Source organism: Callorhinus ursinus, unplaced genomic scaffold, assembly GCF_003265705.2.
Source record: "Callorhinus ursinus isolate GAN/ISIS: 27379988/994484 unplaced genomic scaffold, GSC_fseal_2.0 scaffold61, whole genome shotgun sequence".
Lineage (NCBI taxonomy): Eukaryota > Metazoa > Chordata > Mammalia > Carnivora > Otariidae > Callorhinus > Callorhinus ursinus.
Window position 1 is genome coordinate 4121752 of NW_027397123.1, and position 22365 is coordinate 4144116.

The following is a 22365-nucleotide window of genomic DNA, read 5'->3' on the forward strand; positions in this document are numbered from 1 at the left end:
TTTTTTATTGTACCGTGGAGATAACTGCATTTATTTTTTTATTTTTTTTTAAAGATTTTATTTATTTATTTATTTGAGAGAGAGAATGAGAGAGAGAGAGAGAGCATGAGAGGGGGGGAGGGTCAGAGGGAGAAGCAGACTCCCTGCTGAGCAGGGAGCCCGACGTGGGACTCGATCCCGGGACTCCAGGATCGACCTGAGCTGAAGGCTGTCGCCCAACCAACTGAGCCACCCAGGCGCCCTAACTGCATTTATTTTTGCAAATTGAAGGTTTACGGCAACCCTGTGTCAAGCAGATCTGTCGGCGCCATTTTTCCAACAGGATTTGCTCACTTAGTGTCTCTGTGTCACATTTTGATCATTCTTGAAATATTTCTAACTTTTCCTTTTTTTTACTATGTTCAGTTAGCCACTAAATAGTACATCACTAGTTTTTGAGTGTTCAGTGATTCATTAGTTGTGTATAACACCCAGTGCGCATCACAACACGTGCCCTCCTTAGTTACCCATCACCCTGTTACCCCATCCCCCACCCCCCCTCCCCTCTGAAACTCTCAGTTTGTTTCCTGCGGTCCATAGTCTCTCACGGTTCGTTAACTTTTTCATTATAATTATATTTGTTATGGTGATCTGTGATTAGTGATTATGATTCACCAGAAGCTCAGATGATGGTTAGCATTTGTTAACAATGCAGTATTTTTTAATGAAGAGATGTACATTGCTGCTTTTTTTTTTTTTGACATAATGCTATTGCACACTTAATAAGCTACAGTATTCTTTTTATATGCACTGGGAAGCCAAAAAATTCACTTGACTTCCTTTATTGCGGTGGTCTGGAACCAAGGCCACAACATCTCTGAGGTATACCTGTGTTTTTATTTTGAGATTATAGATAATACTGTTTTCTTTATACCCTTCTGCACCTGCTCTTGTAGCTTAATAAAATGTCTTGAACCCCTTTCCACTCCAAGACTTGTTAATAGGCTTCCGATTCCTCATCCCTAAGTTTCTGCTTCTGAGAGATTCCTGGCTGCCTGTGAGCAACAGGGGCCACATCCTCTGTGGTGCCTGGGCCTCCGAGGCTCTGGAGGCAGGTAATAACCTTATGTACCCAGGAGGTGGCAGGCAGATTCCAAGACAGGACAACAGGGAAAGTGGGGGATTCTTTATAACATTTTACCTCTGTGACCTTGGGACTTAGCGTGACTTCTGAGGTTGCATCTTGTTTCCCTCAAGGGGCCCTGTACCCTGCTTTCACCTTTCCCTGGGGGTCCTCAGGCAGAGTTCAGATTCTCCAGAATCCAAGCTAGTTTTAGAACCCAAGATCTTTACGTCATTGTTTTACAGGACCTGCTGTCTAGAGTGTTTTTTACCTGGCTTTATGATTATATTATAGTTTTTCATTACTTTTTTTTTTAAGGGAGTCTGCTGGTTATGGTAGATGGTTATTTCCATCCGCCTATCTCCCCACCATACATAATAGTGTTCATTAATTCTGGGACTTATTCCCTCTCTTTTCAGGATCTGAGCACTCTCCCAGGACCAACCTCTTCTCTATGCTCTACTAAAATGGAGCCTCCCACTTTTCTTTTTTTCTGCTCCAACCATGTCACAAAACTCAGACATCCTTTTTGCCCAAAGGCCCTTGGATTATTTACCCATGTGTGTACATGTTTCCTTCTTTATGAGAGAACTGGTTCTGGTCCTTGGGGACCATTTCCTTGAGAAATGACAGGCCTTAAAAGTTCCATTTGCAGAGGCAGTTATGGGAGAGGCCAAACAAATGGCAGCAGGCATGAGGTAAAAGGTCAGGAACAAGGTTGGTGATTTCTTTGGCACGGGTAGTTCTTGGCAAGGATCATAACTATTATTAGGGCCAGTAATAATCCTTTTCCTATCTGGGCCTTGGGCTGTTGTCAGGATGAAGTGAGATAACATTCTGAAACCACTTTGTAACATGTAAAGCACTTTATAACCTGTTAGGTATCATTAGTTAGCAAAATTACCTACATCCCACACATGTTGTGGCAGGAAGGGCACTGGATGGAAAGGCAGAAGCCATGGGTCCGCTACCAACTTTTTGATAGAGAGTAGCAGGACTCCCTCTTCGGCAAATTGGTTCAGTCATTTGTTGAACACCTACCTGTGTCAGGAATGGTTCTGGGGATGCAGAGGTGAAGGAAATAGACAAGGTTTCCTGGAACTTACATTCAAGAGGGGAGACAGACAACAAACAAGTAGATAAATAACAATAAAGAAGAAATACTTGAGGCTAATGATGGTGGATTGAACGCATTCGTGTCCTTTGGCTCCCTCCTGAAATCACGCTCAATGACAATAAAGAGATCTTTTAGACGCACTAAAGCCACAAGGATAGGGAGAACAATACAGGATGCAATGCCAACAAAATTTTGGAAGCTGGAAAGCAGATGAATGAGTGGTAAGTGGAAACTGACATAGTAGACCCATGGAAGTGGAATCCTAAGTCAATCATGGGAAAAGCCAGGACTCAACCAACTTTTTCCGCACAGTTCACATAAGGCTCAATGAATGGGTGACAACAGGTACCTCTGAAAACAGGTGAAGGCAAACTAACCTAAGGAAGATTGGTTGAAAATTTATTTTAAAAAAATCCCCAGATCTCTTCCTCAGTTCTCTGATGCAAGGCAACTGTCCCTCACCCAGGAAAAGACCTACATCTTATTCTCTGGAGAGGATAACAGAGAGGGTCTTTGGAACACGGAACACCAGACATACTTGGAAGAGGGATCAGCATGTAAAAAGGAGATTAAAGGAATGGTGGATGTTGACACCCCCCAGTCCTCTTCTCCATTTAGCTCCTAACTGACTGGTAGTTCAACTTTCATCCTCCAAGCAGGAGATTAGAAGACTCATTTGTTTGTTAGTTAGTTAGTTTTTCTGGGAAATATGATCAGCCCAAGAAGAAAAAGCCTGTGTTGATGTTGGAGATTCCCCAACTAGGTGACCCAGCAGAATCACCCTACGGTGAAGCCTAATTCATGTGCTCATAGCTTTCATTCATTATTTAGTATCTATGGAAGGCAGCCTCCAAGATGGCCCCAGTGATCTCACCTTCTAATATTCACACTCTTGTGTAATTCTCTCTCCCTTTCAGAATGGGCTGAGCAAAATGGTGGAAGATCAGCTGATGATTAGGTTTATAAGAAGGCTACTTTCTGTCTTGTCTACTCTTGCTTTCTTACTTACTTGCTATGGTGGAAGCCAGCTTTGTGGAGAGGCCCACATAGTAAGGAACTGAGGAAGGCCTCCAGCCCACGGCCAGTGAGGAACTGAGGCCCTCAGTTTAATAGCCTTCAAAGAACTGAATCCCCTCAATAACCACATTGTTACTTTGAATATTTTCAAACATGATCAAAAGTAGAGGGAATAGTACAATAGAACCTAATTTATTCATCACCCAGATTCAACAGTCATTGAGATTTTACCATATTGGCTTCTTCCATTCCTTTTTTTTCCCCCTCTGCTTTTAAAGCAAACCATGGAATCATGTCATCCTACCTTCTTATGCTTTTTATATACCTCAAAAAATTAGTTCCCTTCTTTCCCTTTAAGATGAATGGATGAACAAGAATTACCAGATAGCCGATGAAAACTTTTAAGATAAAGGAATAGAGACCCATCCCAGAAAAGCAGCTTGGAGCAGGGAAATGAAAGTTCCTCAGGAAGATCAGAGTGGATATTAAAACCATGAAGCCAGATCAAGAATAAAAGAGAATGCTTGGAAATGAAAAAGGATAGCAAAAAGGAAAAATTACATAGAAAGGCTGGAAGAAATCTCACCAAAAGTGGAGCAAAAAAGGGGAGAGATCAGGGCGCCTGGGTGTCTCGGTTAAGTGTCTGACTCTTGATTTCAGCTCAGGTTGTGATCTCAGGGTCATGAGATCAAGTCCAACAGTGGGCTCCACGCTCAGCAGGGAGTCTGCTTGAGAGAGCTTCTCTCTCTCCCTCTGCCCCCCCATACTCTCTCTCTCTCTTAAAAAAAAAAAAGTGGAGAGCTGGAAAATAGGAGAGAAGGGAAAATTAGCAGGCCAGCCGAGGAGATCCAATATGCTCCAACTAACGGGTCTTCAGAAAGAAGAGAGAAAATGAAAGCAAGGAAATAACCACAACATGTTTTAAGAGAAATTCCCCAAACTGAAGGATATTATTTTGCAAATGGAAAGAGCCCATTGAGTGCCTAGCACAAAAGGATGAAATTTTAAAATACTTGTGAGAAACATAAGGCCCCTACAGGTTACCAGTGAGAAAAAGGCCACAAACAAGGAATCAAAAGTGTTTTGGGAATTTTCCACAAGACGGGAAGCTAGAAGGCAGTATCGTGATACCTTGAAAATTCTGAACAAAAATATTTCCAATCTAGAATTCCACATGTAGTCCCTACCAATTAAGCATGAAGGTAGAATAATTTCTGACGTGCAGAGCCCCAAAACATTTACTTTCTAAAGAAGCTGTTGGAGGGCACGAACCAAGGAAGAGCAAGAAGAGCAGAGAAGCAAAAAGCCTCTCAAGAGCATCCAGGGGCTGGCCATATACCTGACATAAACGGCCACCAGTCCACATGGGAGCAGGTCAGAAAGTTCTGGGAGAGATTTCTTCAGGAAAATGAAATCGATATCTTGCTAATACCTCTGAAGGTATTGGCAAAGAATTTGGGTAGAATTAGTGATATGTATGTAGAAAAGTAAGCAAATGAAAAATAAGGCAATAATTAATTCTGGGGGATGGGAAGAAGTTGTGTGGAGTAGAAGAGTAATCCTAACGTACTATAGAGCTCCACTATTTACACAGTCACAATACTGTAAGCATTGAATATTGTTCTAACACAGTTATTTTATTGTTTATTTTTAAATAATTTATTTGCGAGTGAGCGAGCACGGGGGGAGGAAGCAGAGGGAAAGGAACAAGCAGACTTTGCCTGGAGCCTGACGCAGGGCTTGATCTCATGACCCTGAGATCATGACTTGAGCCGAAATCAGGAGTCAGACACTTAACTGACTGAGCCACCCGGGTGCCCGGTTCTAACACAGTTATGATGTAATTGGGATATCGAGTGGGAAGGTGCACGTGTGTTCATATATTGGGGAACGCTAAATCCTAATCGACTATCAGGAGAAGTTAACAGATAAAACCTGATATGAAAAAATGAAGAAGTAGAGTAATGTAAGCAAGTTTTTCTTAGAGACACAATGTGTCATTAGTTGAAAAGAGGTGAAAGCCATTGCCTCCAGGAAGGGGTAAATGTCCTGGGTGGGGTGAGAGGGTGAGGAATGCTGTTTTTCATAGCAAACCACTTGACTCTTTAAAGTATGCGTATGTGTATCTTTCATGAAAATAAACAAGTAAGACAAAAATAGATGATCTCAGATCGTGGTAAACGCAGTAAAGTCAGTAGCTCGGGATAATGTGAGTGAGTGTATCAGAGGGAGACACTTTTGGAGTGGGTTGTGGAAAAAGTCCGGCGAGCAAATGAAGTGTAAGTCACAGGCCACCTGAAAGGTGAGACCCCACCGCTGTGAGAGCTAAGGGAAGGGGACCCCAGGAAAAGGGAACAGCCCTGCAAAGGCTCTGAGGCCTGAAAGATGAAGTGGGAGGGAGGGAGTATGGGAGAGGGAGAAGAGCTTGGGCAGATGGATGAGTATCAGATCCTGCAGTCAGTCTGTCCCTCCCTCCGCAACTTTCTATACCCCCAAACTGCCCACAGCCTGGATCATGTTTTCTGCCCACCTTTCTCTTCCGCAGTGGGGTAACGGATTGAGAGAGTGAAAGAGTGTGTGCATCTCATTTTGAGAGGGTGTCTGGGATCCCAGAGCTGGGGTCAGAAAACCATCTTGATGAGGGTTGGCACAGGACACTTTATTTACATCTCTGGGCCTCAGCTTTTCTTGTTAAGTAGGGAGAAGACATCTGCTGTGCTGCTTCTTTTTTGTTTTGTTTTTAAAGATTTTATTTATTTGGGAGAGAGAGAGAAAGTGCACAAGCAGGCAGAGAGGCAGAGGGAGAGGGAGAAGCAGGCTCCCCACTGAGCAGGGAGCCTGACGCCAGGCTCGATCCCAGGACTCCAAGATCGTGACCTGAGCTGAAGGCAGATGCTTAACCGACTGAACCACCCAGGTGCCCCTCTGCTGTGCTTCTTATCGTAAACCTTCGAGAACCCCTGTGATCTGACCCTTGCTCGCTCTTCCAGCCATCACTAAGCCCCAGTCACCCTGGCCTTTGTGTTCTTTGTGCAAGTTCAGCTTATCCAAGCCTTCCTTGTATTGCATTGACCCCTTTGCTTGGAGCATTCCTCATCCCCCCCCTTCCCACCCAATGCTTGGCCTGCATGATTCCTTCTTGGCATTCTGGTTGCAACTCAAATGTCACTTTCGAGAGGCCTTTCCAAGCCATTCATTCAAAAGCAGCCTCCTCTTCCCCTCCTCAAGGTCATTCTTTACCCCTGACTCTGTCTTAGTGTCTTCACGGCACTTAGCACTGCCTCAGAGTGTCTTCGTATTGGTCTTCCTGCCTGCTCTCCCACTGGAATGTGAGCTGCATGAGAGCAGGGAATGTTGTCCTTGTTCACTGCTATGTTTTTAGCACCCGAAACAGGGTCTGACACATATTAGGCCTCAGGAAATATTTGTGGGTTAACGAATGCCTAGACCCATGGAAGATCGAATGATGTAATGTCTGCTGTGACACTTAAGAGACTCTAGGCTACACTATGTGCATATTGGCTTTTTATTTAAAACATCTAGATTTGAGAGCAGTGTCTTTACTTTCCTAACACTGTCTCCTTGAGGCTGATCCTAGTTCAGGGACCCCGCAGATGGCAGGGGACAACATCTGGGGAGAGGGAGCCTCAAATTTTACTGGAGTTATGGGCAGCCCCTCCTTGGGTAAGCTACTGGTGGACAGCCACCCGTGCCACTACCCCCCCCCCCGCCCACCTCGGACCTCCCATATTCTTCCTTACCAGACACTGAAACCTTTGCCAAGTAGGTTACTGGTCTGCCAGTACTGAGGACTTAGAGATCTTTGGCCCAATTTCCTGGTCGAATGTGCAATTTGTCGAAGAGAAATGTCCTCATTTCCTATGACTAGAGAAAAAGAAAAAAAGAAAAAAATGGGGCCAAAGTCTTTAACCGCATAAGGGAGAGAAAACTGCAAAAAAGAACTGACAAAAACCTGGAGGTAAGGGGCAGGGAAGTCTAAGGGAGTGGTTGGAATCTTGGCTGTATGTTTTCCTTCAGACTCTCTCCCGGCTGCCCACCCCTGCCTTCTTGGACCACAGCGATTGCCGCACACAACCGTACTACAGGAGAGTTCTGGCTGTGTGGTCAGATGAGAATTGCTGAGGAAGGGGCACAACAGCATCTTTTCCAGAAAGAGGAAGTGAAAGAGTCAATGCCGGGTTCCCCTTTCCTGCTGGTCAGGCCCCCAAGTCAGGCTGAGCCAGCTCCCTCCACCCCTGTTTCCTGGTAGCGCTCTAGGCTGCTGTCTGTGTTATTCATTAACCAGGCACTAATATTTCTGTTTACCCATCTGTCATCCCACAGGGGATTCAGGGAAGTCTCACAATCTAACCAGCCAACCGGATCCTCTTGGATCAGGCCCAGCGAGCCACATTTAGCCAGTGTTTATTATGTCAAAAGTCTTGTGCCAGAGCCTTGTACTATATGTAGCCAGGGAGAGAGAGAATTTTCTCAAATAGGATGTGGTTCTATCTGCCACTTGATTATATGTGTCGGGAGGTACGCCCAGTGATGTGCTTGAGCTGGCTTGCAAGAACTGATTATTAACCTCAGCGTCTTGATGTTGGTAGAAACTGGCCCTGGGGGGAGTGGGGGACTGTATATACCGTAGAAATTGGCAAGTGCTACAAATCAGGGCTTCACTACCCGCCACCCTGCTGTTACCCGCTCCACCCCCCCAACCAATCCCAAAACCTAGTTGTTAAACATTTTCTAGCACACACTATGAACATCTGTTTATCAAATAGATGCATGATAACTTAGAAGGGCCTCCTCTTGACTATTTGGTCCTTGGACAGCCAGTTCTAGTGAAAGAATAAACAGCCCCCACTTTCAGGGATATACCAGTCCGATGCAGCAACCCTGCATGCTTGCTGTGGTGTGTTATGGTTCTTAGCTCTGTCATGCGCATTATCTCCTTGATCCTAACAAACATCTCCCTTCGGTGGTGGGCACAGATACCGGAGTGATTGACTTAAGATGGAAATCAGACCATTCCGCTTTCTTGCTTAAAAACCTTTGAATGGCTTCCAAAACTCTTAGAATAAATTCAGACTTCTATTTATGGCCTAAAGGTTTGCATGGTCTGGTCCCTGCTGACCTCCTTGACCTCATCTTTGTGGGTCTCTCCATAAGTCACTGCATTCCAGCCCAGTGGTTCTCAAAGTGTGGTCATGATGCTGGGTCACCAGTATCAGTATCACCTAGGCTTGTTGGAACTACGAACTCTTGGGTCCCATCCCAGACCTACTCATTCTGAAACTGTGGGGAGGGAAGACAGTAATCTGCTTCAGCAAACTCTCCATGTGATTCTCATATATATCCAAGTTTATAGACTACTGCTCTAGCCCCACACTGGCCTTCTCTCAGCCTTTGGGAAGCTAAGGTTTTCTCCCTCCCTTTGCATCAGCAGTTCCTGTTTCTGGAATGCTCTTCCCATGGCCTTTGTATGGCAACTCATTCTCATCATTCAGGTCTCCGCTGAACATCACTGACTCAGGAGAATCTTCTAAACTCCCTTAACCTCTCGTTAGACTTTCTCCTATGTCCCTGTTTTAGTCCAGTTGTAAAAACCATTTGCCACATTCTGAAATTACCTTGTTTACTTGTTTATTAACAATTTTTTCCCACTGGAATGGAAGCCCCAAGAGGGCAGGTACCTTGTCTGTTATGTACTCTGTATCCCTAGCCCTTGGAAAAGTACCTGGCTCATAGTAGGTAACCAACACATATTTGTTGCACAAGTCAATTATTAATTTCCCAGTGAAGAAATGGGCTGTATATCAAGTGACTTTTATACAGACCAACTACTTGTTAGTGTTCACCCTGAAAATCTCAGACCAGGTCGGGAGATTTTCTTTTGCTTTTTTGATCGGCAAGAGCCGCTGTGTCCCTGAAACCCTGGGAATCTCTGAGCTGGAAGGGGTTTAGCAGTTAACTGGTTCGGCTTTTATAAGATGCGTAGTTTCCTCAATGTCCCAGGATGGGTGTTTTCTATCTTCCACTTCAATATTCCTGGAACTGGGGAGTGACTACCTTATTGAGTTAACTCAGTTCCATTTAAACAGCCCTGACTGTTTGAAAGGTAGCTCCCTCCTCGTCTGCCCATGGTCGTCATTCTTCCCTGTGGAGCTACATAGAATGCATCTTCCATGAGATGGACCTCATCTTGGTTCAGCCACGTGTCCAGCATTCTCTTACTTGCTTCTCATGAGTCAATGAAAAAAGCGGGGACTTTGGAGAAAAGCAGACCTGGATTCATACTTCCTTTCACTTGCTGACCTTGGAAATCTCCCTTAATCATCTCAGGCTACTTCTCTGGAATGGTGTCTGGCTTTTATCACATATCACTGTCATCAATCATCATCGTCATTATATGGTTTTAAATCTCCAAAACATTTTGGTTAATTCTTCTGGGCTTGATTCCTTGAGTTAATGTCTTTTTTTCTTTTTTCTATTTTTTAAAGATTTTATTTTTAAGTTATGTCTATACCCAACATGGGGCTCAAACTCAAAACTCTGGGATCAAGGGTCACATGTTCTACTGACTGAGCTGGGCAGGCACCCCCGAGTTAATGTCTTTTTAAAAATGTCCTGCTCAAAAAAAAAAAAAATGTGCAGCTCATGGGGCACCTGAGTGGCTCAGTTGGTTGAGTGTCTGACTCTTGATTTTAGCCCAGGTTGTGATTTCATGGATTGTGGGATCCTCGGGCTTCTTGCTCAGTGGGGAATCTGCTTGAAAGAGTCTCTCCTTTTGCCCCTCCCCCACCCCCCAAAGTAAACAAATAAATCTTTGAAAAAAATGTGCTGCTCAGATGCTGAACATGCTACTGATTAAGACCTAAGTGAAGTGAGATTATCCTCAACTTGTTTGGACTCTATTTCTTTTAATGGCACCCAAAATCAAATTAGCTTTTTTGGAACGTGTAATACATCCCAGATGTACAGTCAGCAGAAAATCCCAGATTTCTTCCTCATACATTACTGTTAAACCGTCCTATATAGTTGTCTCTCTCATATGTGATTTCCATCATTTTAAATTTCTACTTACTATATTTCCTTTAAGCGGGGGTATATCTGTGTTTCACTTGGGTCGCTATTTTAGAGCTAAGTGTTACTGTAAATTTTTTCAGCAATTTTATATATACAATCTGACTGGAACTTCAGAATAACCCTGGGAGCCGTACATCATCCTCATGATTATGGTTTGGGAATAGAGGCTGGAGGTTGGGACTTGCTCAAGGCCATCCAGCTAGGAAGCAGAACTGACAGTGAAGTCAGGGCGCTTACACCAGTCCAGTGGTGTTTGAGGAAGGAAAACAAAGTGAGCTCTTCGTTGGGCGGGAATAATAAGGAAAGTCCTTCAGGAGAAAGTGAATATTGAGTGGGGTTTTATGAAAGTGGAAAAAGTAAGCAGATGAGGGAATGTGGGGTTGCGGTGGGAGGGACTTAGAAGCAGGAATGGTCTCTCTGAAGAACACTTTCTTGGACAGATTGGGCCTCCAAGGTGGGCCAGCAATTCCTTTCCCTGAGCTGCCTAGCATAATCACTGGGGAGCTTTTAAAAGCTCATCTGCTCTCCCACTGCAAAGAGTCAGTAGATTGGAGGGGGCCATGTGTACTATTTTTGTACCTCTGCATGCAATTCTGCTGTATAACCTCTCTTGCAGACCACTAGGCTGGGGCAAGGGGCAGTTAACGAGACAGAGCAGGCTAGGGGTCCTTATTGTGGAGAAGTGAGTTTAGGAAGGTGGGACTGGGCAGGGAGACAGGATATGAAATAGGCAATGGAATGATAGGATAGGAGTTCCTGGGACGAAAACTTTTGACAATAGGAAAACTCTGCAGGTTTCTAAGCGGGAGGGTCACGTGTTTTAGACCCCTGAGATACACCTGGTAATGTTAAGTCAGGATTCGCCCCACATTCTCTTTCTATGTCCCGTCTCTGTTCATCAGTGGAAACAGGATTCCACCGGCCCCCTCCCTAACTCCACTCATTACATCCTGACCTTAAAATACTTCTGTGGTTTCACATGCATCACCCTCCCCCTGTGCTGCTGAGTCGGCTTCTTCATTGCATGTTCGCCCTCCCTGAGCTTGCAGAAAAGCACAAACATTGTGGACACATGCTTCAGAGTTTTACCATCTTTATTTTCAATCTGCCAGACCAGGTTGTCTACTCCTGTGCTAGTCAGTGTTAACCTCTGACTGATGGGTGCCAGGCTGTGTCCTGACCCGTGTGGAGGTGCCACGGAGGGAGAAGACAAGACCCAGACTTCAGGCAGGTTTAATACGGGGAGGCAGGATACACACATGGAGATGACTGGAGCATACTTACAAAGCAGCAGGTCAAAGCGATACAGTACAAACCCAGATCGTTAGAAGTCACAGTTCCTGGTCCTCCCTCTTAGTCCTCTTGACTCATAATCTTCCTGAGTCTTCTTTGACCTCATTTGGTATTCTCTTCCATCTTTTTCCCATTGTCTCCTTTCTAGTATCTACAGCTAGACCAGCGTCTAGGTGTTGTTTCAAAGCATGTAGCAAAATTGCTTTAGGACACTGCTTCAGCCCGATCATCCCCAGCTACCAACCATCTCCCAAGGACTGAATTTGTATTAGCTACATTGCTTCTGAAACTCCGGTCTGAGAGTGCTTCTGTGCCTAACCATTTCTCCTTTGGTCCTGGAGCTGTGCTCCTTTCAGAAGAAAACTTCAGTCAGGAAGGGATACCAAGCCGCTGAGAAAGGATTTTGCAGCCCCAGTAGTGGATCGGTCTGAGGATTTCTGACCCTGGGACAGGAACCCCGATGTTCCCCCTCTCCCAGGCTGCTCAATGCCTGTGTCACCCAGAGAGACTCCAAAGGTCCAGGACACCCCTAGTCTGTGGTGAAGTCAGAACTCGGAGCTCCCTCTGTTTGACTCACACCCCTGTCCGCATTTGTCCCCTCAGCTGTCTCTCGGCCTCTGCGTCCCAACAGGGAGGAGCTCCGATGCCGCAGGATCTGCAGCCCCTTCCCAAAGGCTCTGCGCACAGCTGACGAAGAGAAATAGAAAAGCAGGGGGTCCAGACTGGCATTGAGGGAACTGAACACCACGGCTTCTGCCCTCCACAGGGGGCTCTTCTTCGTGTAAAACCCCACCAGGTGGGATATGTTGTAAGGCCCGAAGCACACCAGGAAATTAAGGAGCGTCACGACAGCCAGCCCTACAGCTCTGCGCCGCCTCTGGGCCCCCACGTGGGGCTGGGTGAGCATGATCCACACAAAGCGCCAGTAGCAGAAGATAGTGATCACCATGGGGACGAAGAACAGGAAGAGGCACAGCTCCAGCCTCACGGGAAGCACCACCTGCAGCTGAGAATCAGTGAAGTTCTCGTAGCAGGTGATGCCATCCTTATTCGTGGCATCATGGGTTGAGTTCCAGTACTGACCAATGATCACGATGGTGCAGTGACCAAAGGACATGATCCAGGCCACCAGGGCAGCGATCACTCCATACACGGGCTTGCGGGACAGCTTGTACTGCACGGGGAAAGCCACTCCCAGGTAGCGCTCGATGCTGATGCCCGCCAGGAGCCACGTGCTGCAGTAGATGCTGCTGTAGAAGCCGAAACCCGTGAGGGCACAGAGCCACTCGGGCAGGTACCAGAGGAAGTCATATGCAGCCTCAGTCATCTTGAAGGGCAGCAGCAGCAGCAGCAGGAGGTCCGCCAGCGTCAGGCTGAGCAGGAGGATGTGGATGGGGGCAGGGTGGGGCTGGCGGACCCGTCCCACGAAGGCCCGTAGCGCCAGGAGGTTGGCAGGGAGACCAGTGAGGAAGATGACGATGTAGGCTGTGAGGATGAGGGAGTTGCGCCAGTTGGTCATGTTGGCTCTGGAAGAGGTTGGAAAAGGGCAGGGTCAGGAGGTCCCACTCCCAGCCTGAGCCCCACCCCCGCCCAGTTCAGGATGGGGACATCCTCCCTGGTGCTCTCCCCTTCCCAGGCCAAAGCTTTCTGCTGCTGCCGCTGCTTGCTCACACCACCTGCCAGAACTGCCCAGAGCAATTATTGACTTTGCCTGGGGCGGGATATTAAGCAGTAGCTATTACGTTGGCCATCATGTGTCTCTGGGGGGGGGGACCAACCCTTGGCTTTCTCCTTCTCTCCTCACAGATACAGGAAGTTACTGTTACCAGCTTCCACCTTTCCTTAAGTTCCTTACTCAGTCGGAGATCCACGGAGAGAAAAGGCAAGCCTCATCTCACGAGCGGAGGGCTGTGAGCTGTCTCTCTGCTGTGAGACCCAGTGCCGGCTCTCCACAGGACCCCGCCACACGCCCAGGAAGCAGGTGCCTGGCCCCCCAACCCATCCCCCTACCTTGTCTTTCTCTGTTTTTGCAGAACACAGATTCTCCTCCGCCTTTTTCTCCCCTGACCGATGCCAGACTCTAGGACTGTTACTGAAAAGAGGAAGCTAATGAGGTGTAGGGGAGGGGCAGTGGAGAGGAAGGGTGAGCCTGTATTATCTTTTGGGGCTTGTCCCCTAAAAGACTTTAGAGCATATTCAAGAAAGCCCAGTTTTGACTATCAACAGAAGAACTCTCAACAGGGTCACTCAGTTTCTACTTGGCTTATAACCCTTGCTGCCCAAACACAGCCCAGCCCCTCCATCCTCTCTCTCGGCTTGAGGTCCCGGTCTGTTTCCTCGATCCCATCTCCGCTGGCTCCTGTCTCCAGGTACGAGCCTCAGATCCAGTTTCTCACAGACTTCCGGCAGCCCCCCAAGCCCTCCCCCTCCCCCCCAGACTCCAGCATCTCTTCCCAGAGCACAAGCACTGAGCCGGCTGTCTTGCCTTGTCTTCAGTCCAGAGAGATGGCTTCTTGGGCTTAGTCCCGAAGGGAAGTCCGAAAGCTTCTGGGAAAGAGGAACAGGGCTTTAGCCACTGCTACTGCCCATTTCACACAGGAAAAAATTGTAAGGAACCTGCTGGTAGAAAGCTTTTATAATAGCACAAGTCATGTGACCAGAGAGAGGAAGGTCAGTAACTGAACACTGTCTCCTCTCAAACCTGAAGGACGGGGCGCTCGTCAGCATCATCATTCTCCCCTAGAGATCCTCACTCTGACTTCCAAACCCAGCTTCTCTGTCCCTAGGTCCTGAATTATTTTTTCATTCCTAGGCATTTTTCCCATTTCTCAGGTCAGATGATCTTATCTTCTCTTTTCTAGGCAATTTCTTTTGTAATTCTTCTCATATTCAGAAAAGAAGTTTCCTCTTTCCTTTTAGTCTTCAATTTTTTTCTTTCCTATGTGGTCTCTTGTCCTCGGCCCTCAACAGGTTTCTTTTGCCCTCTTGGTTGAGACAGATCGGTTTCGCCTAGCCTGAGTCTTGTTCTGGTGGAAATAGCATGGCATTTAGAGTCATGCAGATGTGGCCTCAAACCCATGTCCCTTCACTGGGACCTTGGAGCAGATGAATTTTCTGAATTTTAGCTTCCTTTTCGGTCAAGTGAAGATGGGAGTATTTACTTCCCAGGGTTTTCGGTGAGGTGTGGATGAGACGGCATGTATAAAGCATACGGGCCAGTGATGAGCACTGAGTGGGTGCCCGTAAGTGGAAGTGTGCCGGCAGCTTTGGAGAGAGTGAGTCACTTGGTAAAATCTCCAGAGGCTGAGGGCACTGACATGCCGTCCGACTCGGGAGAGTGTCAGGGATTCAGGAGGCCAGGTGTGCCTGTGTGTCTCTTTACAGGGGAGTTGTGCTCAGGCTCCCGTGTCTTTCCCCCATGTGTTCCCTCTCCCTGTGGGCTGGGTCCAACCTCTGAGCCACCCTGTTCCATCCACACCTTTCCCCCTCTGTGGAGCTCCAGGTTAGAAGCTCCTGGATTCCTGTCCAGGTACACACATCTGAGGAAACAAAGAACACATTTGCCTCTTGACCTAGGGAATGGGTCTCTGTTTTGCCATCTGTGGCCTGATCCCTGCTCTCAGAATTCTTTCCCCTGGACGTATACTCACCCCCTGTTGTTTGCTCAGTCAGTCATTTCCTCAGTCGTTAGTTTTTTAGCCTAGAACCCTGGGGTCCAGAGATCTTAATATTTAGCCTTTCTTTCTCTTCAGCTCTACCCTCCCCTAGAACCAAGGAGTTTGAACTGTGCATTTATCTCCTTCTCCTGGCACACACATGCACTTCCCAGATAAACAGGGGAACTAAGGAAGAGACCAGTCTCTGTTGCTCGCTACCATATACATTGGTGTCATTTTGCTTTTATGATTTTCTATAACTATTGGTGAGGATCTGGATTTAATGGCCAAGCAGAAACTTCCGACACACAGATGTTGAGGAGCAGGACCACTGCTTTCTCTCTGCCTGTCCTGCCCCTGCCCCTGCCTTTCTCCTGTCACTGAGGCGTGTCACCTATGTTGAAGGGGCCCCAGTGAACCCCCTCCTCCACATTTTAAAGGTAACATAATAAAGGAAACTTTGAACTCATGACTCATAACACCCACCTATGTCACAGGAAAAGGAAATGCAACCTCTCTGGCTGAATTCAAGGGCTGAGCTTTCACAAAGGCAATGTCTTTCACAATCTCTTCCAAGTTGTTTTCTTTCATCATCATTACAACCCAGCTTTAAGGAAGTTGGGCCCATTATTTAAAATTATGTATAATCACTTTCTCAACTTCCTTAGTTCTCAGTCACTGCTCCCATCCCCTGTCCACTCTAATCTGGGTTATGTCCCTGTTTTTCCATAGGACCTGCTCATCCTAAGATTAACAGTGACCTCTCTGCTACTAAATTTTGTGGACATTTTCTTCCTCTTTTACTAGCCTTCAACACAGTTTCCATAGCCTTTTTGAAACAGTCTCTTTCCATGAATTCTCCTATATTATGCTCTTCTGGTTTCCCGGCCTTTTCCCAAATCACTTCTTAGTGACCTTCACTAGCCCACCTTTCCCTGGTCATCCTCTAATGTTCAAGTCCCTTAAGACTTGGTTCCAGGTTCCCTCTTACACTGGTCCTATACTCTCTCTAATCTATTGTATGCATTCCTGCAGTGCTAACTATCATCTTCATAAACCCCAGTTCTGAATCTATTCTGGGCTCCTGTGAGCTTTAACATTCTCATGTCCAAATGCCCGGTAGACATTGTCATGCGGATGTCTCCCAGGCACCTCAAATTCAGTGTGTCCAGAGCTGACTTTAGACCTCCACCACATGAGGCCTCCTTCCAGCATTCTCTATGTTGGGGCATTGGATCTCTTCCCATTCCATCCCCTGAGCCATAATCTTGGAGTCAGTCCCAATACTGTCTTCTTCCCTATACCCTCAGTACAGTCCCACATGCTTCTCAGAGCCCATTGAAGGCATCCATCTCTCCCCATCTCCGTCATCCCATCCCATCATAAGCCACAGTCTGTTACAGGAGGTTGGCAGGGGCCGTGACCGGTTCCTTCCCAGCCACTCACACCCTGACAGTCAATTCTCCATACTGTAGTTAGTGGGATCTCTTAAAAATGTCAAGCCAGTTATATCACCCTCTTGTTTAGAGCCATTTCTGAGGTTTCTTATTGCCTTGAGGATAAACATCAAAACTCTTAACAAGGTCTATGGCCTTGCCAACTACCAGCCTCAACTCATATCTCTCTTCTCTCTCCTTGCTCTCTAAGCAAGACCATCTCTTGCTTCCGTGAATGTGCCACCTTTCCTCTGCCAGGGGCTCTTGACCAAGCCTCTGCCTGTAGTGCTCTTTATTTCTCATTACCCACTCTACCTCCCCTGGCAGGCTCCAGCCTTCTTTCAGATACCCACTTCCTCCTTAAGAATGCCCTCCCTGACCTCCTAGGTTCAGTTAGATTCTCTTATTGGATGTTCTCAGAGCACTGTTGCTGAATAGTATTCTGTTTCATAGATACTTTATATTTTATTTATCCATTCATCTGTTAATAGACATTTGGTTTTTTGGGGTTTGTTTTTGTTTTTGCTTTTCAGTTTTTGGCTAGTGTGAACAAAGCTGCTATGTATATTGTTGTTTAGGTCTTTGTGAAGATACGTGTTTTCAATTCTCTTGGGAAAATACCTACATGAGCTGGGCTGTATGGTCAACTTTTTGTTTAACTTGTTGAGAAACTGCCAGTTTTCTAAGGTGGCTGTACCATTTTTATTCCCACCGGCAGTGTATGAGTATTCCACTTGCTCCACAGCATTGCCAACCCTTGGTATTTGTTAGTCTTAAGTTTTTGGCATTCTCATTATGTGGCATGGTATCTCATTGTGGTTTTAATTAGCATTTCCCTGATGACTGTTGATGTTGAGCATATTAAGTACTTATTGGCCATCTGTGTGTCTTTGTGAAGTGTCTAAGTCTTTTGCCCATTTTTAAAAAATGAGATTATTTTCATATTACTGAGTTCAGAGAGTTTGTTATTATGTCCTGGGTACTGTTCATCTGTTACATATATGTATTCTATTTTCTTACACTATATGACTTGTGTTTCCATTTTCTTAATTGTCTCTTGAGGAATAAAAAAATTCGAATTTTGATAAAGTCTAACTTTGATAAAGTCTAGCTCATTTAGTTTTCCTTTTATGTTTTGTGCTTTCATGTCCTAAGAAATCTTTACCTACCTATCCAGTTCCAGACTTTCTTTTCCTTTCTGAATTACCTTGATATCTTTATTGCAAATGAATTGATTGTATCTGAGTGGGTCTGTTTCTTGAGTCTCTGTTCTGACAGACATAAGACATAATGATCCTTATGTCTTTCCTTTCCCCATTTCCACACAGTCTCGATGGCTGTAGTTTTATAATAAGTCTCGAAATCAGGAAGTATAAGTTCTCCAACTTTGTTCTTTTCTAAGATCGCTTTGGTTCTTCCAGGTTATTTGCACTGCCATAGAAATCATTCTACAGAGAAGCCTGCTGGAATTTTGATTGGGATTGTGTTGAATCCATAGATCAATTTGGAACTGTTGACACTGGGATCACACTGAGACTTCCCCATTGGGAACATGACACAGCTCCACGATTTAGATGTTTAATTTCTCTCAGCAGGAGAGAGCTTTTACACATCTTTTCTTTATTGATTTCCTAAGTATTTTTGGTGCTTTTGCAGATTTTGGGTTTTTTTAAAACTTTGTTTTCTAGTTATTATAACATCTTTTACAATTCCTTCACAGCACATATCTCAGTGTGTTATAATCCATTTATTGTGTCCTCACAATAAATGCTTAATGTGCATCTCCCTTAGAGACTCTCCACAAAGGCAGGGGAAATGGTTGTTTTGCTCATCACTATATCCCCAGGGTCTGACAGAGAGCCTGGCACATACTAGACACTTGATAATTATTTCCTGGATGACATGTGGATGGATAAGTAGAAGAATTGGAATGGAGAGAAATCGATTTTCAAAAGCTCAGAGATCTTTGTTTCCAGCTGCCTCATTTTATCTTCTTCTGGGACTGTCCTAAGAAATGCCAGCCAAGAATCGCTTGAGAGCTCTTTCGTAGATTAAGGCACTCCCACTACTTTTGCGGGAAGCTGCCAGGATCTTCCCTCATCGCCAGTATTGATAAATCAGGCTAATATACCTTTATGACCTAGATCCTGCTTGGCAAGTATGTGGGCGGTGTGGATATAAAATATTCAAAAGTGAAGGGGAATGCAGGATTTCACCAGTAGTGGCGCTAATGGTAAATAAAGAGCTGTTGTTTCATTCATTCATTCAACAAATGTGTCTGCTCCCTCGAACGTGGTGGGATCTGTGCCAAGCACCAGGGTCACAAAGACAAACACGGGCTCACACTCATGGAGGGTGGTTACATGCTGGTGGAGAGAGATGGGCCAGAGTGAGGAAATACGCACACGGGAGTCATTATGCAGAGAGAGATGCTGAAGGAAATGAAGCCGGGTGGTGGCAGGGAGAGTGGTCACCTCATGGCAGGGACTTCTTGGCCAGAGGCATCAGAGAAGTCATCTCTGCGGTTACTGTTAGCTGACACCTGAGAGGCTGGGCTGAATTCTGGGGCTGACCACTGAGAAGTTCCCGCAGAGGAGGGGTCTGGACTGGGGAGCTGGCAAGTGTGCAAGAAGGCAGAAAGCACCTTTGTGGGGTGGTGTGCAGAAAGGCCGGTGTGACTGGAGCATGGTAAGCCAGGGCTATGACAGTGTGGAAGACCAGATGGGTTTCAGTAGGGACTTGGGATTCTGTCCGTAAGCAATGGGAAGTCACTTCTGGGTCATAAGAGGAGAGTGATGTGATGAGATTTATGGATGTGAGAGGACTGGCGCTGCTGTGTGGGGAGTAGTCTCGAGGGATGAAGTTGGAAGCAGAGAGAGAGAGAACAGAAATGCATTGGAGCCGTCCAGGGGAGGACCGATGATGGCACAGATTTAGGAGAATGTGGCCATGTAGGCAGAGAAGATCGGCTGGGATTTGGGATCTGTAACTTGAAATAAATTCCACTGCATGAAGAGTACAGGATGCCAGAGAGACAGGGAACTCTTCTGCAGAATGAGAGAGATGGTTGTAGACCCGTAGTCTACATCCAGGTGGACTTTGAGATGTCATTGCTCTCCTGTGCCAGCACAGTTCACCCTCGTTCCATTGATGTGGTACCCTTTTTGAGCCCCTGCAGTGGCCTTGTGAAGGTGTGGAGGTGACAGTCGATGCCCTCCACCTCCTTGTGTGTCCTCTTTTAGTTGCCACTGGCCCAGCCTTGCCCACGGCTCCAATCAGTAGCGGGGTCCTGCAGGTCTGCGGCCTTGCCGCCTCCAGCCTCAGCACTGTTGCATCACTGAAGAGGGGGAACAAGGAGGAGCAGCCCAGGCCTAGCATCTTGGAAGTGTTCTTCAGGCCTGTCCCTGTTGGCCTCCTCAGTGGGCATCGTGGGTTTTGCTGCCCGCTGCTGGTAACCATGCCCCAACCTCCCTCTGCACAGACCTCTCCTTCCTTCACTCTGTCCCTCTGCTTGCTGTTCATCAGATTCCACTTCTGGCCAGTAATACCAACTGTGGTGGCTGGATAATGGTCCCCCCCCCGCCCCAAAGATCTCCACGTCCCAATCCCTGGAACCCGTGAATGTTACTCTATGTGGCGAAAAAGACTTATCGGGTGTGATGAAGAAGCTTACAATGGGGAGGTTATCCTGGATAATCTCTGTGGGCCTTAAAGGTGATCACAGATACTCTTGTGAGAAGGAGGCAGAGGGAGATTTCGGACAGACAGAAGAGGGGAAGATGGTCTGATCACCAAGCAGAGACTGGAATGAGGTGGCCACAAGCCAAGGAATGCCAGCAGCCACCAGGAGCTGGAAGAGGCAAGGACTGGGTTTTCCTCAGACCAGTGATACTGGTTTTGGACTTCTGGCCTCCAGAACTGTGAGAGACTTAATTTGTGTTGTGTTGAGCCACCACGTTTGTGACAATGTGTTATAATGGACATAGGAAATGCGTACCCAGCAACATTTACTGCTCGTTCTATGATCCTGTGTATCAGGTACCATGCTAAGAGCTTTACAAAGATGAACTCATTTAATCCTGAAAACATTCTGTGAAACAGACTCAAAGACAGAGAACAAACTGGGGGTTGCCAGAGTGGGGAGGATGTGTGGCAATGGATGAAATAGGTGAAGGGGCTTAAGATGTAAGAGCATGCAGTTATAAAATAAGTAAGTCACAGGGATGAAAAGTATAGCATAGGGAATATAGGTAATAAAGAAGATTCTGTGAGTTTGGCACACTCATCCCCATTCTGTAGATGAGAAAACTGAGGTATAGAGGGGTTAAATAATTTGCCTGAAGTCAGCTGGTAAACGGAAGAGCTGAACTATGAACTTGGGAGCCAGACTGTCTTCACCACTGGACTCTGCTCCACCTTGTGCGGGGGGTGGGGGTAGGGGTCCAAGTGAGAACCGGCTCCCCCAGCAGCCCCTGAAAGTCCTGTAGATCCCACACAGGAGGATACAAGGGCACAGGTAAGGGTGTAAGATCATGTCATCTGCTCCCCACAAGAAGTGTCTGTATGGTCACCAGGCTTCCTGCTTTTTGCCTTCACTCTTTCCCTAAACCCACGAGGGAATGACCTTCCACCCCAGTTTCCTAGGATCCCAGCAGTTCTCAGCCTTTCACATGTTCTAGTTCATGCTCTAACCCCAGATCCTGGATGCTGTCATCTTTTTTTTTTTAAGATTTTATTTATTTATTAGAGAGCATGAACAGGATAGAGGGTCAGAGGGAGAGGGAGATGCAGACTCCCCTGCTGAGCACAGAGCCCAGTGCAGGGCTTGATCCCAGGACCCCGAGATCATGACCTGAGCCGGAGTCAGAAGCCCAGGCAATTGAGCCACCCAGGGGCCCCCATCAGACGCTGTTGTCTTTCATCCATCCCTCCTTCCCTGTCTTTAACGATTTTGGAAGCACAGGGGAATAGAGGGGAGGGAGCATTTTCTGTTGCTTTCTACTTAATTTTCTGTGTCATTTAGCACTTATAAGCATGAATGCTTATAAGGATCTGGATTTGATGGTGAAACAGGACTAAGAACTTGGAAGGAGTCTCCTCCTTTATTCCTAGAATCTTGAAGAGGTGGTCTGACCCTCCCACACTCACCCCTCTTCTCTATCTGCTGTCCCTGCAAAACTAACCTTCAGACCAAGAGCAGGACTGAAAATCCCCCCACCCTCGGTCCCCTTGGCTACACACAGCTTCTAGCCCAGACACCAGGTAACTTTCAGGACCTCAGGCCTCCTTTGAAACAGCAGAAGGCAGCTGGCTTGGACTGCCTTTCAGTGTCGACCCTGAGCCAAGGAGGAAGAGCAGAGAGTCTTTAGAAATGAAAGTGGTGCAGATTTCCTCAGTAAAACTGGCTGTGGTTGTAATCAGTTGCTGGCTGATCTTGCAGAAGCTGCGCTCACCTGGGGTCAAACTGATGTTCTATGTTCCTTTTCCCAGCCCAGCTTTCCCTCTGCTTTCCTCCCCTTTACCTGCCTCCGTCACATAGGCCACTCCTCTTTCTTCCCCCTGCTAGATGTGGCATCACCGGGACTGCCAGGCTTTCTGTCCAGTTTGCAGAATCTCAGGAAAACTCAGATTATACCACTGATGCTCCAGAGG

The 22365-nt window shown here is 46.5% G+C and overlaps 1 protein-coding gene across 2 annotated transcripts; it reads right to left on the reverse strand.

Annotated features, from left to right (window-relative positions):
- Window positions 1–11404: 11404 nt before the first annotated feature.
- On the reverse strand, window positions 11405–14248 carry FFAR2 (free fatty acid receptor 2). 2 transcript variants are annotated; one of them, XM_025854542.2, is made up of 2 exons: window positions 14107–14248; window positions 11405–13147 (listed from the first exon to the last, which is right to left on the reverse strand). In XM_025854542.2, exon 2 carries the CDS (start codon window positions 13138–13140, stop codon window positions 12151–12153), a length of 990 nt encoding a protein of 329 aa, XP_025710327.1. In that variant the 5' UTR covers window positions 13141–13147; window positions 14107–14248; the 3' UTR covers window positions 11405–12150. The 2 variants fall into 2 exon arrangements, with proteins under 2 accessions (XP_025710327.1, XP_025710328.1); XM_025854543.2 differs by lacking the exon at window positions 14107–14248 and adding an exon at window positions 13632–14011.
- Window positions 14249–22365: the final 8117 nt, after the last annotated feature.